This window comes from Phascolarctos cinereus, unplaced genomic scaffold (assembly GCF_003287225.1).
Source record: "Phascolarctos cinereus isolate Bilbo 61053 unplaced genomic scaffold, phaCin_HiC Scaffold_4;HRSCAF=312, whole genome shotgun sequence".
Taxonomy (NCBI): domain Eukaryota; kingdom Metazoa; phylum Chordata; class Mammalia; order Diprotodontia; family Phascolarctidae; genus Phascolarctos; species Phascolarctos cinereus.
In genome coordinates this window covers 176996740-177012067 of record NW_027555847.1, presented here as the reverse complement: position 1 = coordinate 177012067, position 15328 = coordinate 176996740, and the positions used below count along the sequence as shown (strand labels likewise).

The window sequence follows — 15328 nt, the reverse complement described above, 5'->3', positions numbered from 1 at the left end:
TTTATCTACCCCTCTTAAGCTCAGTCCTTAGGTCTGTAATGGTTAGTTGTCTTTCCCATGGTGTTTGGTTTGTGGTGAAGAGAGATTCTGGTTTTCTTGCTCCTGCCTTCAGGGCCTTCTGGGCCAAAAGTCAGATCAAGTCAAGAAGTATTTACTAAGGGCTGGGGATGCAAAGAAAAATAAAAAACACTCTCTGTTCTCAAGGAGCTCACAGTCATTAGACTGATAGCATGCAAACAATTAGATACAAACAAGATATAGACAGGATAAATTAGAGATAATCTTAGAATGAAGACACTAAAATTAAAGATGATTGGGAAAGGCTTCTTGCAGAAGGTGGAGCTTTAGCTGAGACTTGAAGGAAGTCAGGGAGGCCAGGAGATAGTGTTAAGGAAGGTGAAAGTTCTGGGCATGGGAAAGTGTAGTCAGCAGATGGAGCATAGGGGCAGCAAGGTGGTGCAGTGGATAGAGCACCGGCCCCGAATTCAGGAGGACCTGAGTTCAGATCTGGACTCAGACACATAGCACTTACTAGCTGTGTGACCCTGGGCAAGTCACTTAAACCCCATTGCCTAGACAAAAAAAAAAGAAAAAAAAGAAGAAGATGAAGCATCTTGTGTGAGGAGCACCAAAGCAGGTCAGACAGCGTTGCTGGATAGCAGAGTCTGGGAAGCAGAATAAGATGGAAGAAGACTAGAATGGTAGAAAATTGATTTTAAATTTAATTTAAAATTAAATGAAGTTTAAATTTAAAGCCATTTAAAGCCAAACAAAGGATTTTATATTTGATTCTGGAAGTGATAGATAGTTGCTGTAGTTTATGGTGGGGGAGAGGAGGGAAGGTGACATGGTCAGATATGTACTGTAGTATGATCAGTTTGATAGCTAAGAGGAGGATAGACTGAAGTGGAGAAAGATTTTAGGCAGGGAGACTATTGTTATTGTAGGTTATTGTAGGAGCACAGGTCTAAGGTGACGAGAGCCTGAACCAGGGTTGTGGCAGGGTCAGAAGAGGGAAAGGGAGAGGGGATGTTATGAAAGCAGAAACAACCATAACTTGGCAACTCAATTGGATGTTAGGGGGTGAGAGAGACAGAGACAGAGAGAGAGGAGTTGAGGATGACTCCCAACTTGTGAGCCTGGATGACTTGGGAGGATGGTGGTACCTAATCAACAGTAGAGAAGTTCAGAAGAGGAGAGCATTCAAGGTAAGAGATAATGAGTTTCAGTTTTAATATGTATCATTTAAGATATGTATGGGACATCCAGCTTAAGATGTCCAAAGGAGAGTTGCAGATTTCACACTGGAGATTGGGAGAGAGGTTAGAGCTGGACAAATACATTTAAGAATAATAAACAGAGATAATTGAAGCTATGTGTACTGATGAAATCGCTAAGTTAAATAGTATTGAGGTAGAAGAGAACAGGGCCCAAGACAGAGACTTTGAGGAACATGCATAGTTAGTGAGCATGACCTTCATGAAGATCCAACAAAAGAAACTGTGAATTAAGTGGTCAGGGAGGTAGGAGAACCAGGAAGGAGCTGTGTCAAGGGGAAGAGGGTGATTGACAGTGTCAAAAGCTGCAGAGATCAAGAAGGATGAGGACTAAGAAAACATCATTAGCTTTGGCAATATGAGATCATTGGTGGCTTTGGAGGGAACAGTGTCAGTTGAATGATGAGGTAGGAAGACAGAAGGTGAAAGTTTTCCATCTGAGCCAAATGATGGGGTAGGGAAGAATTCAGGTTAACCACTCAACTACCTTAGGAAAACAATGTAATATGGTGAAAAAATAAGAGTGCTTTATTTTACAGATAAGGAAACTGAGAACTAGAGAACCAAAAGATCTGAGTTCATATCTCAACTCTATCACTTATGACCTGTATAATACCGTGATCTTGGGCAAGTCATCGGATCTGTCTGAGCTTTAGTTTCTGCATCTGTTCAACACAGGGGCTGCACCGCATGTCCTCTAAGGTTCTTACCAACTCCAAGTCTATGATGCTATGCATCTTGGGACTTTTAGGAAGCTAGGTGGCACATTGGATAAAGTACTAGCTTGGAATCTGGAAGACTTGAGTTCAAATGTCTCCTCAGACACTTACTAGCTGTTTGACCGAGGCAAATCACTTAACCTCTGTCAGTTTCCTCATTTGTAAAATGGGGATCATAATAGCAACTACCTCCCAGGGTTGTTGTGAGAATCAAATGAGATGTATATATAGCATGTTGTAAACCTTGAAGTGCCATGTACATACTTATTATTATATAAGCATGTATCTGATGAGAATACTGGATAATTCAGCACTCTCTCCACTTTGAACAAAGAGCAGCTATATGGGCAGCATGGGCAGCCATTATGGTTGCCTCACCTTACACCCTCAATTTCCCCTATTGAGTGTCTTGTAAGTCAACCCCATAATTATAGTTCCATCTTGATTATATTTCACTTCTTATTTTTGACAATGAGCTGCATTCTTTTTGTCCCAAACAGGAAATATTCTAGAGAAATTGGAGAATAGGCTTTTTCAAGTGTGGCTATGGTAGCCTGAGAAGATTAGGTTAAACTGGTTGCCTCTGACCTATACACGACCTCAAAAATAAATAAAAACCTATCACTTTTCATGGCATTATTTTGCCAAGCAATATGGAGGAGGTGCTGGGACTATCATGATTTCTCACTTTTCCTAACCTCTGCTCATCAGAGGGGCTAGGCTGGGGCATCAAGTGAACTTCCCAGTTTTTCTTCCTCCCTGTACAAAAGATATTAACTCATTGATAGGAATATGATGCACACAGGAGGAAGACAGGCGTAGAGCTGGGTCTTTCTCCCTTCCTCTAACCCTGAGATAACATGGAGATTGCATGGAGTCTCATGAACCTATATTTAGAGCTGGAAGGGTCTTTAGAGGCCATGAAGTCCCACCCTCATTTTTACAGATGAGAAGTCTCTCTAAGGCCCAGAGAAACCAAGGCATATGCCCACTACTACATAGCTCACAAAGTGTCTGAAGCAGGATTTGAACACAAGTCTCCTTAATTCTACTGTGGGGTGTTATAAGCACTATGCCACAAAGTCAGGGAGTATAAGAGGCTATAAGTGGAAGGGTAAGCGTCCATCTAGAGGGTTTAGGGAATGTTTCCTTATTTCCTTATGTTGCAAACCCTAGAAAAATTAATGATTTCACATGGTTATCAATAGTAGACACGACAGCAAAGCTAGCTTTGGAGCCAGGAAGACCTAGGTTCATGTCTGACCTCTGGTACATACTGCATGTGTGACTTTGGGCAAGTCACTTAACCTCTCAAGCTCCCGGCAAAGCTCTAACACCCTAAGTGAGTAGGAGTTGATTATCCACATTGGTGGGAAAAGTTTCCTACCATGAGAATACCTATTGGCCCTCCTTGTACTTGTTCTTTGCTAATTGGTATGAATATGGGTAGCTGGTCTCACATCACTCTGGTTCTGTTTATTATCTTTTTAGCACAGAGCTTTGACCACCGTTTATGGTAGATGCTCAGGAGATATTTGCTGATTTGGATTTTATTAAATTTGAATTTTAACTCACTTTCTTTCAATAGCCCAGTAATCTCTACAAAACTTGAAATATCTTATAGCCCAATTAGCAGAGGAAGTAGACTCTAATATATTATGTTATCTTTAAAGAATACCAGCATTTTTTCAACAATGATTTGCATGTGAGAGTGGCATGAAGGGCATCATCAAGAATAAAAGAGATGAGGATAAAAGGGAAGTGAGCAGGTCACATACCGAAAGTGAGATAAACAGATGGAAAGTTTGAGTATTGCCCTGAAATCCCTGAAATATTAAAAACAACCACAGGAATTATTTTAGTGTTCTAGGTTTCTCTACAGAGCAGTAGTGTAGAAAGGGATTAAAAAGTGCATAGGGTTAGAAGGTATGGTTGGATTGTTATCTGCATAGGGTGGTGGTGGTATATGTGCTCAGGCCGATGAAAGTAAAAATCCACTGATGTTTTAAGTATTTGGAGTGATTGAATGGAGGGGACTTGAAAAAGAAATGGTCCCTGCCCTCAAGGAACTTATAAACTAGAAGGGAAAGAATGGGTCAGTTAAAAGGCATATATATTAAGCACTTACTATTAGGGAGCCCCTTCTCACTCTGTTACAAGGCACTGTGCTTGTGGATACAAATACAAAATGCAAGCTAGTCCCTTCCCCAGAAAAGCTGACATTTCAATAGAGAAAGACAACACACAGAGGAAAGTGGTGGCCAGGGAGGGGTGTTTTGGCCTGGTAAGTCACAGGATGGTGAATGGAATCACAGTGTAATTATTGACATGTCCTTTGCAGGAATGGTAGTGGGGATAAGATAAACATAACTACTGTAATAAGTTCATTGGCGAGAGAGTGCAAAAAAACAAAAACAAAAACAAGCTATAGGGGTCAAGAGGAAATAGAGATCTCATCCAGTTGGGAGAAATCAAGGAATGCTTCAGGAAGAACTGACATTAGAATTGGGTTTGGAAGTCTTTGTAGGATTTCTATAAACAGAAATTCAAGAGAAAGTTACTCTAGAAAGAAAGAATAACATGAGCAAAGGTGGAAAGGCCTAGGGCATATTTGGAAAAGATTGAATAGCTCAGTTTGGTTGAAAAACAGGCTTGAACATAGGTTAAAATATTTATGAAAATGGTGGAAGATGAAGTGGGAAGATCTACTTGGGTCATATTAGAGCACTATCAAGGGAAAGTATAAATGTTTATACTGAGTTGGGTAGGAAATGGAAAGACATGGAAGATTATAATTTTTATTTTTAAAAAGTTGTTCTTTTAATTTGACAAACATCAATAAAACTGAACATTTTCCCATGCAAAATAGACAAATAAGCCCAAAACAGAAAAGAAAGACTGCATATGAAACTATGATTATCTAGCTTGGTTTTTTAAAAAGTATTTCTCAAACTTTTTAACACTGCTGTCAGAAACATTTGAAAATCAGGTATTGCTAGATCAGAAACATCCTATACTACTGTACCAACTCAGATTAGAATCTGAAGTTGTGTCTAAAAACGGATATTGCAGGTCCCATATCAGCTGCAACAATCGGTCTGGCTCTTGTGGGCAGTGCTCTTAGGTAGACAAACTGCTATGTGAAGGTGGGCCTGGCTAGCACAAATACTTGATCTTTAGACAGTAAGTCATCTAAACTGTTTTATCCCACCAGGACACCAAAGGGTTCCTTCAGAATCCAATATCCCAAAGTACTTGGTTTCCAAAACACTTCATGAGGCATTTATACTGAGGGAATAATGCTGAGGTTAACCTAAATATATACATATATTGGTTTAATACTCCATAGATTAAACCCACAGATTGGCTTAATACCCTTTTATTAAATTCACTCATCTCACAAAAGCTTTATTCATAGGAAAAGCCAGATAAATACAATATCTGAAGAAGATTCCAAGTGAGTTATGGTGGACTCTACTTACTGCAATGACCTAGGACTCCAGGACCGATTCACCTAAGTTGGCTGACACGATCTAATTCTTAGGGTTAAAGCTAGAAGGCACCTCATAGGTTATTCAGTCCAATCTGTTTATTTTACAGATAAGGAAACTGAGACCTAGAGAATTAAAGGAAGGAAATTCATTTATAAGCACCTATCGTGTGCCAACCGTCTGTGTTCAATGCTTTACAAATACTATCTCAGAAAACATGTGTTAACAATCCTCTGATTCAGCCTCAGAAACATATTAACAGAAGAGAAGAAATAGTCAGATCTCTACTAGTATGGTGGATTTGGCTTTATAGAGTCATTGAGGAAAATGCCATCAAAATGAGAAAACCCAAACATTATGTATGTTATGTACACATATTATATATATTATGTACAAAAATTCTCAGTCTTCTTCATGGGATATCTTTTTGTTGTTTTTACATCTAATTCTGAGATGCCAAAGCAATGATAAGAATCTCCATCAAGATCATTGGTTTAATTTTTCCATCTCCTTCATTACAGTCTTCCAAGGGAGAGTACTAGTTTCCTTTAAGAAACTAAGGCACACAGAAGACTTTGCAATTAGTTATGTTCCCACTGTTCAAAATCATTAGTCTAAGGTCTTAGTAGTGAAGTTCAGTAAGTTCCCATGGAAGGGTGTGTCAGCTATTGTCTAGTTAGAATGCGTTTAAAAAAAAAACTGGTAACAAAAGTGAAATATGCTGAACCAGTGGTTTTTCAGAAAGAAGACAACTGGGAGGGGAGGGAAGTAGGTTGTGTGAATATTTTTGAGATTAAAAAAATGTAATATTACATAGTGGTACAATTTGTCATAAAAATAGTTTCTTAAAGTCCAAAAAATATGGTAGCCACACAAGACAAATATCTACTTTGATTTGATTTTGTAGATAGAAATGTTGTATCCTTATGCAAAAATTTCAGTAAAAGTCATCATGATATTTGTTAAGTACAAAATAAAATCACCATCCCCTGACTCCAAAGCCAGAAACTCATTTAACTCTCTTGCTCTCTGTTGCTGTTTACCTCACACCATCAGGGTAGAGCCACAAAAATAATTAACCTTCCACAAACTGAGCTTCTTATCCCTTAGTAGGGACTTCTAGATGAAGAGGGATTAGCTCAGGGGGAATAGGATATGAAAATTCAGTGTTTCATGCAGCATTTCTTGGCACAAACTGTAAACAATCTTTCTTGAATTAGCAGGAACACCAAATCAAGAACGGAGAGACTAGCTTTTATTTGTTGGTCCCAACCCATAAAATATCACCACTAGGGTGATCCCTTGTCACCTCAAGTGAAACATATCCAAAATGAAGCTCTTCAAGTTATCTATATGAAGGTCTTCCTTTCTGCCTTCCTGTGGGTAGTACCATCCATTTGACAGTTTCCCAGGCTGGAAACCTTAATCTTTTCCTTTGCCTTCATTCCTTAAAGCCATTCTGCTACCAAGTCTTATTATTCCTTCTTTGGAAACTCTTTTAGATTTGTCCTTTTCTCTCCATTCCCACCATCTTCAGTGTAACCGAAATCCTTTTCATATCCCAAGAGGCAGTGTTATGTATTGGTTAGGGTATTTGACTTGGAGTCAGGACATGAGTTCCAGTGCTGCCTCAAACACTCTCTGTGTGACTCTGATCAAGTCATGTGACTTCTCAGAATATCCATTTCTTTATTTGTAAAGTAAGGGGGTTGGACTAGTTGAGTTCTTGAGGTGTCTTTCAGCTCTAATTCTATGACCCTATGATCATCTGTAGTTTACCATAAGTTTCTGAACTGGTCTCTTGGATTGCATTTTTATAGTTTAATTCACACTGTTCTTTTTCCTGTACTTTATGTTCTACCAGATTGGTCTATTTGCTGGCCTCCATACTTAGCACTTTATCTTCTGCCTTTATGCCTTTGCACTGGCTAACCCCCAGCTACCTCACCTCTATTGAGAATCTGCTTTGTTCAAGGCCAGGTCATGTGACATCTCCTACAGAAAGCTCACCTCCTCCACAAATGTTCTGCATATCCCTAACATTGTATCTTTTCAGTTCAATATAAGATCCTTGAGGATAGGGACTGTTTTTATTTTGTCTTTGTATTCTCTGACCACAGCACAGTGTCCTTCACATAGTAGGTACTTAATTTGTTTGTCGAATTGGTTTGGACTGGAACACATGTAGCACATGTCGGATGGATTCATTTTCCCAAATAGTGGCTGTCATTAATCCCCTACTATTGAATATAGAATTAAACTCATGTGGAACACCTCCATTTAAATTTTCAGGCTATCCATCATCTGCCTTTAATACCCATGTTGATGGCAATTACTCTTGGCATACAGTAGTCTCAGCAGAACTAAAACTAACCTCAAAAGAGCAATGGAATGAAACATGAGCTCGAAGAGGGATGTATGGGTGTGTGTGTGTGTGTGTGTGTGTGTGTGTGTGTACATATATACATATACATCTATACACACACACAGACACACATGCACATATCTCAAATGCTGTCAGTGATGACTGGTACACAAGAAATCCCTAGCTTTGTGTGTAAACAGTCAGTATGTGTTTCTTGGAAATCATGTGACATATCCATGGTCTCTTAGCTTAGTAATTGTTGGGAGACAGGACTCAAACTTAGTTCACCCCTGATGTGTAATTCAGCACTCTTTTTACTGCCACATGCTGCCTGCTTGAATGCCTCCTGTGATGAGGAGCTCATTTTCTCACAAGCAGACCATTTCATTGTCAGAGAGCTCTAATGGTCAGATAAACCCTTCTTAGTGAATCTGGAATCTGTCTTGAAATTCAAATCTGGATCAGCAGAGAGCAAGTCTGGGAATATACATCTTCCAGCTTACGCTAGTAAATCAGTCAGTCAGAAAGCATTTATTAAGCACCTACTAGTTGTCTGGCATGATGCCAAGTGATGATACAAAGAAAGACAATGACAATCCTTGCTGTCAAGGAGCTTGCAGTCTAATGGAGCAAACAATATGCAAACTGGCATTAAGAGGGATTAGGAAAGGCTGCTTGTAAAAGGCGAAGTTTTCTCTGGGACATGAAGTTTTTCAAGTATTTAAAGACAGCTATCACCTGTCCTTAGTGTCTTGTTTTCCAGGCTAAATCACCAGCTCCTTAGATCATATGACATGATATAGTTTTAAATTCTCTTACCAAACTGCTCACCTCTCCACAGGATACCTGCTATATTCCCTCCCCCCCCCAATATTTCCTCAGTCTAATAGTGGTTTTTACAACTTTCCTCTTAAAAGTAGTACCTGGAATTAAATTCAATGCTCCAAAAGTGATTTATCTGAATAGTGCAAAGCATAGTAGGACTATTATTTCATGTGATTTTGACCCTACCCAATATATGATTAGGAAGGAATAAAAAGAATAATTCTACTTAGGGACTCAATTCAATATTTTGTAGTCACCACTCATGCTTAATTCCATATTCTTCCATTAATATATTACATTAGTTCTCTTCATAGCCACATCAAACTATTGGCTCATATCAAGCTTATATAACGTCAATGAAAAGCTCTTTATTTTAAACACAGAACACAAAACCAACTCTGCTACTAATCCAGGGCTCTCCAATTCTGTAGTTCTGAAATGGATTTTCTTGAACTTAAATACCAAACATTACATTTATCCTTATGCAATTTTATTTTGGTCATTTCAGTCCAGCATTAATAATTTCAAATACTTATTCTTATGAATTCGATTAGCTATCTCATTTAGCAGATTTGAATAACACTCCTTCTGTGATACAACAAGGTTAAACTAAGTTTTTGTTCAATATGCAACCAATTATCACTTAACAATTCACATTTACATTGTGCTTTAAGCTTGGCAAAGTTTAAATAACCTCATAATAACCCTGCAAAGTAGGTAGTGTAATCACTATTATTCCAGGTTTGCAGATAATGAAGCTCAGAGAGGTCCAGTGACACGTGTAAATTCAGGCAATTCCCAAGAGCCCTAAATAAACCACTCCACATTTGAATGCCTTTTCTCCACTGCTCAGTTAATTTATCAAAATACAGAAGAGTGTTTCATCAACAGCCTGCCTACACTAAGCCTTTTGTAGACTATTATTAAAGAAACATGGCTGGCTTGCCTGTTCTGCCAGAATCAGAATATAACCTCTGCCAGTTATTATCATAATGCAAAATACCTTTCGGGATTCTTTATACATCTGAAATGTGGGCATGGCTTTGACTTGACAAGAACAGGCCACCTCCTAGGAAAGAGGGAAAAAATGGTGGATGTCAATCACTAATGTATATCCCCTCTGTCTACAACAGGGCATCCTGTCCTTCAGATTACTCTTTACCGTATCATACTAAATGCCTTGAAGTAACCATGAATTATTGCCCGTAGGGACAGAAGACACTGTGTCCCGTTAGAGGGCTTGAACATATCTCTTCTGACAGGAAGTAGGACACTGTGACAGACTTTCTTGCCCTCTAGGAATTCCTTGCAGCTTGACAACCAAGAAACTGTGCCACTCATGTATTAATGCTTCAGGCATCTAGCAAACTGCCTTTCCACATGACAGGGTTAATATTGTGAGAAGCAACTAGGAGGGGAGACAGAGAGTTCCATTCTACCCAACCTTGTAAAGGTTTTCTAGGGTATACCTTATGTAGCCTTGAAATTAGTAAGAGGTGAGAAAAAAATTTAAGATTTCTTTAGAACACATACAAGTTCTGTAATAATACCAAATATTCATAGAGCATGCATACTTTCTCATTTGATCCTTACAACCACCCTGTGAGGTAAGAAGCAAAAGTGTTATTGTCTCTTCCCATTTTATAGTTATGAAAAACTGAGGCTCAGAGCTTCTATTGAGCCAATACTATTTGAGCAGTTATAATGGATAAAATACAGACTCAACATTTTACATAAGAATGACAAATTTGTTTATTTCAAAGAGCAAATCAAATGCCATTCAGAGTTATGAGTTTCTGTTGGTTCAAAAACTGAATAGGAACAAGGGATATTTTTTACTTAATTCTCACTCTAATTATAAACGTAATAAGTTCTCCCTTCTTCTAGATGAAAACAGACTTAAGTTTATGTTCAGCAGTGTTAAAAAAAAAAAACTAACAGGGGCAGCTAGGTGATGTAGTGGGTAGAGCATCTGCTGTGGAGTCAGGAGAACCTGACTTCAAATCCAGCCTCAGACACTCACTAGAATAGGTGACCCTAGGTAAGTCACTTAACCATGATTACCTCCAAAAACACCAAAGCAAACCAAAACAAAAATAAGTAAGTAAATAAATAACAGCAAATTACCAGAAATACTTGGAGAAGAAAGCTGGCCTCAAAGGCAAGAAGATAGTCTACTTTGAGTGTGTGGGGGTTTGTGTTATAGCATCCAAATTGACAAGTACATATATGATAATCTGAGGAGAAAGAATTGGGTATTAACAATTGAGGGGATTAAGATGCAACTCATGACCTGAGACTTAGAACAAAGCCAGGGATTTTAAGAAGGAGGAGAGCGTGTAGGACAGGCCTGATGCAAAAAATGGAATGTCCAACACAGGCAATAGCTATCAGGCAACCTTGACTGGAAATGGAGAGTGTATGAAGTAGGGGGTAATATAAAATAAGGCTGAACTTATAGGTGGGGGCTAAATTGTGTAGGGCTTGAAATGCCAGGCTGAGAATTTGTATTCTAATCTACAGGCAATGAAAAGATTGATTTGAAGGTTTTTTGACATTGTCAGATCGTTTATGAATATCAAATTGGCAGCTATAGCTCAATCAATACACATGTATTACTCAGTCAGTTACGAAGCATTGGTTAAGTGCCTACTATGCACCAAACACAGTTCTAAGTGCTAAGGATACAAAGAAGAGCAAAAAACAAAAACCAAACAAAACAAAACAAAAAAACCCCAAAACACACAGTCCTTGTTCTCATGGAGCTCACACTCTGATTGGGAGACAACATGAAAACAACTGTACAAACAAGTTATATGAAGGATAAATTGGGAATTATAAACAGAGGGAAGGCAGTAGAATTAAGAAGGATTTGAGAAAGGCTTCATGTAGAATGGAGGCAGACTGGTCCTTGAGGGCAGGGAAGATTTCTTTTGTTTTGTATTTGCAACTTTTGTACCTAACACAAAGTGTTGAATTGAATTGAATCTTCATCATGTTAGCAACTGCAGATGTTCAACCAAATAAACTCATCAGAAGAGAACATTTTGGCTTTCACTCAAATGGCTAAGGGTGCTGGTAGGAGCACAGGCTGAATGGGTAGTACTTGATTTGGCTGACTCTGAGGGAAATGAAGATGTTTCCATTGAATGGTTGGTCTTGCTGCAAGTAGTTTGAAATATGATAACCCTTTTGCATCCTAACCAGTTATGTTAGTGACTTTTAGAGATGCCAAATGATTTCACAACCTTGGTTGATTAATGAGTCACAGATGATGAGTCAGCATGCTTTCACAAAATGTACTTGGTTCTTTTATTTTGATTAGAATAATTCATTGTAAATCATTGATCAAAATTTTTTCCACGTAAAATTAATGGATATTAAGCAGGATATTTTTTTTTAATTTTTTTATTTTTAACATGTTTTTAAAAGGATATTTTTAAAAAGACATTGTGTATCACTGAGACCTCTCCATGGTTCTCTAATATTACATTTTTGATGAGAAGATAACATTAGCTTTTGTACAGGGACAAGAATTCGAAAAAATGGTTAAAGAATATTGAAAAAAAAATCTTCAAAATTGTATAAAGTAAATACAGTGAGAAGCTAACACTCCTCTTCCCGTTCTCTCCTCCCTTTTTCCTGCCCTGCCATAGGGCAGGATGTGGTAAAAATAGTTTTGTCTCTGTTGCAATATCCTAGGATTTAAAGCATAGAAGCATAATAAATATATAGCAAAATGTGAGGCAGCATGGCCTAGTGGATAGAGAGTGGCCTCAGAACCAGGAAAATCTGGATTAAAGTCCTGCCTCTGACACATAAAGCCGACTGTGTAACTCCGGGCAGGCAACTTAACCTCTTAGTGCTCTAGGCAACTCAGTAAGACTGTACATTACCAAGAAGGTGCCAACCTTCCTTGGTAGAGGGGGTGTCCTCACCCATGAAATCACATGGGTGAGGAAGGCCGCTATCCTTATGTAGTACAGCATATATCTAAGCACTACAAGAAGTTTTCATTACAGTTTGATAAAGGATGAACTAATACATTTCCATTGCAATTAAAACTAATTACTAACTGAACCTCACTTCCCACAGGGTAATGTGTTTAATCTAGTTAGACTAGTAACTAGTAATTAGGATGTTTAGGAGGAGAAATGAATGGGGGGAGGTGGGAACATAAGAACTGTCTTCAAGTATTGAAGGGCTTTCAAGAGGAAGAAGGATTTGACTTTTCTGCTTGACCACACCAAGCAGGGCTATGAGCAAAAGGTACAAGTTGAAAAAGGAAAATTCAGGCTTAGTGAGGTGGTGGTGGGGAGATTGTTCCCTAATAAAACTTCTAATATATCCAAAAGTATAACAGGTTGCTTTGGGAGAGAAGTAGGTCACCCTCCCCTCCTCCAGTGGAGGTCTTCAAGTAAAGAATGGATGAGTTTGTGTAGAAAGGATGCTTTTTTTTTTTTAGCTTTGGACCACACTGAGATTCTGTGAATTCATAACATGTAAGGCAAAGTATTCAGTTGGACATTATTCTGGGGGAAGGGTGGGGGTTAAATATCTCACCGCTGCAACATCCACATCCACATTGGCAAATACTACGTTTTCATATCGCATAGCCATTTCCTTAAAAATAAAATGGAAGAACCCACAATTAGTACACTGCAAATTTATATCAACAAGTATCAGTGTTTACAGGGGCTTTTTTAGCATAAATCAACCAAATGACCTTAAGGAGTCAATCAGTAGTCAATAAGCATTTATTAAGCACCTGAATGTGCCATGTATACTCTAAACTCTACGGATACAAAAAAAGGCAAAAGACAGTTCCTGCCCTTGAGGAGTTTACAATCTACTATACACAACTCTGATACTTCAGTGCTATCTAGTCCAGACATACTTCCCAGGAATGACATAGCTCTCTCAGGGCATTGTTATGACAAGACACACTGAACTTTTAAACCAAAGTGTCATTCAGTGTGTGTTCAGGTTCTAGAGTGAGTGCCCGGGGATCTGGAGTCAAGTTCTGACACCACTACTAGTCAGCTGATTTAAACCCACATGGATCGCTCTTTACAATGATTTCCTTTGACACTATTGTCTCTACTATTCCCTTTGATGATTTGCCGTATAAAAATATTTGCCATAAACCTTGCATTGTGGTATGGCTACATCATATTAGGATGTCTTGCTCCTCCAATGAGATTAGGAGGTCTCATACATCACATACTACGTGTTAGATGGTTTTTGTATACCTCATAACATCTAACTCAGCAGTAGGTGTCTGCTCTGGTGCAGCCTGGCAAGGAGGGACTCCCACCCTTATTGCTGGGAAGAAAAGGATAGACTCAAAAAGGCAAGCAGTCAGCTCATCCACACATTTCCTGATCTAGTGTTAACTTCTCCATCTGAAATTGCTGTTTCTGCACCCAGTTTCCTATTTCCCATTCTGTCCCTTGGATTTTGGTGAATGGGAGAAGCTTTGGTTTCCACACAACTTGACCATTGATTTATGCTTGGCAAGACTTTGTTTTAGACCTTGTCCCTCTTTTTCTAGTAGAGGATTTCCAACACCTCAACAACTGCCCTAATCACTAGGGTAATAGCCCTAATCTCTTGTCCCCTTCATCCCCACTCTCCCCCCAACCCCTCCTCCCCATGACACAGGAGGTTAAATCAATGTGCATTGAATTGAATGATGGGATCCTGTTTCCTTGATAATTTGGGATAATATTGGCATCTGTTTTCTTTCTTTTTATGTTTTAATGTTGCTTCCCCCCACACACACACAGTTGTTATTTCACAATATTCTCCCCTCCCTTAATCTACCACCTCTCTATTGAGGGGAAGGGAATATATTTCATCATTAGTCCTCTAAAATAATGAATGGCCCTTACATTATGAATCTGAATTTGATGTCATTGAGTGTTTTCCATATATTGTGTATGTTGTTCCCTCAGTTCTACTTATTTCACTCTGCATCAGTTTATACAAGTGTTGCCAAATTTAATTGAACTCCTCATATTCATTTTTTATTAGGGCACAACAATATTCTTTTACATTCATATACCACAATTTATTTCAGCCAGTCCTCAATCAATGGGCACCTGATTTGCTTCTAGGGTTTTTGTTTTGTTTGTTTTTTGTTTGGTTGGTTTTTTTGCTATCACAAAAGCATCTCACATCATTCAAAGATTTTCAGGGTCTGGAGGATAATAGATTTTTTTTGGTTTATGATAGGTCTTAGCATATAAATTGACCTTGTAATGTTAAAAAAAAAAAACCTCTCCCAACTTAATGTGAACTTCTCTGCTTGCAGTGGAGCCCTGCCCATCTGAAGCAGTTTTCTAAAGACGATGTTTAAGTAGGTGCTGATGGGTAGAGGTGACTACCGGGTGAAGCAGGAGCAGGAAGGGAGAACCTGAGATAATCTTCTAGGACAAAGGTTAACCTATGTGATGGTACAGGTTAAAACCCCAACTTCATGAAGTGTTACCTTTCCCAAGTATTTAGCTTTCTCTTCCTGGTTAGACACCATGTTAATTACACTATAAATGGTATTATCCTTAAAAATACTTTGAAATGATCCCGTTGTTGACAAATTACTACTGAGACAGCAAGTACAGTATCAAGGCTGGCATCATTTGTTCGACG

The 15328-nt window shown here is 38.6% G+C and overlaps 1 protein-coding gene and 1 long non-coding RNA gene across 8 annotated transcripts in view; one reads left to right on the top strand and one right to left on the bottom strand.

Annotated features, from left to right (window-relative positions):
• LOC144456835 (uncharacterized) overlaps positions 1–15328 on the top strand; it is a 301200-nt gene that overhangs the window by 65629 nt on the left and 220243 nt on the right. The window lies entirely within an intron of this gene.
• The window catches only part of TXNDC8 (thioredoxin domain containing 8), a 28573-nt gene that overhangs the window by 2466 nt on the left and 10779 nt on the right, over positions 1–15328 (bottom strand). For 2 of the 3 annotated variants that reach the window (XM_021001769.2, XM_021001770.2), the window contains exons 3-4: positions 13241–13300; positions 9681–9746 (exon numbers count right to left, since the gene is read on the bottom strand). In XM_021001769.2, coding sequence (XP_020857428.1) covers positions 9681–9746; positions 13241–13300 — 126 coding nt within the window. The remainder of the gene's footprint in view (positions 1–9680; positions 9747–13240; positions 13301–15328) is intronic. The other variant, XM_021001772.2, reaches the window with a different exon arrangement.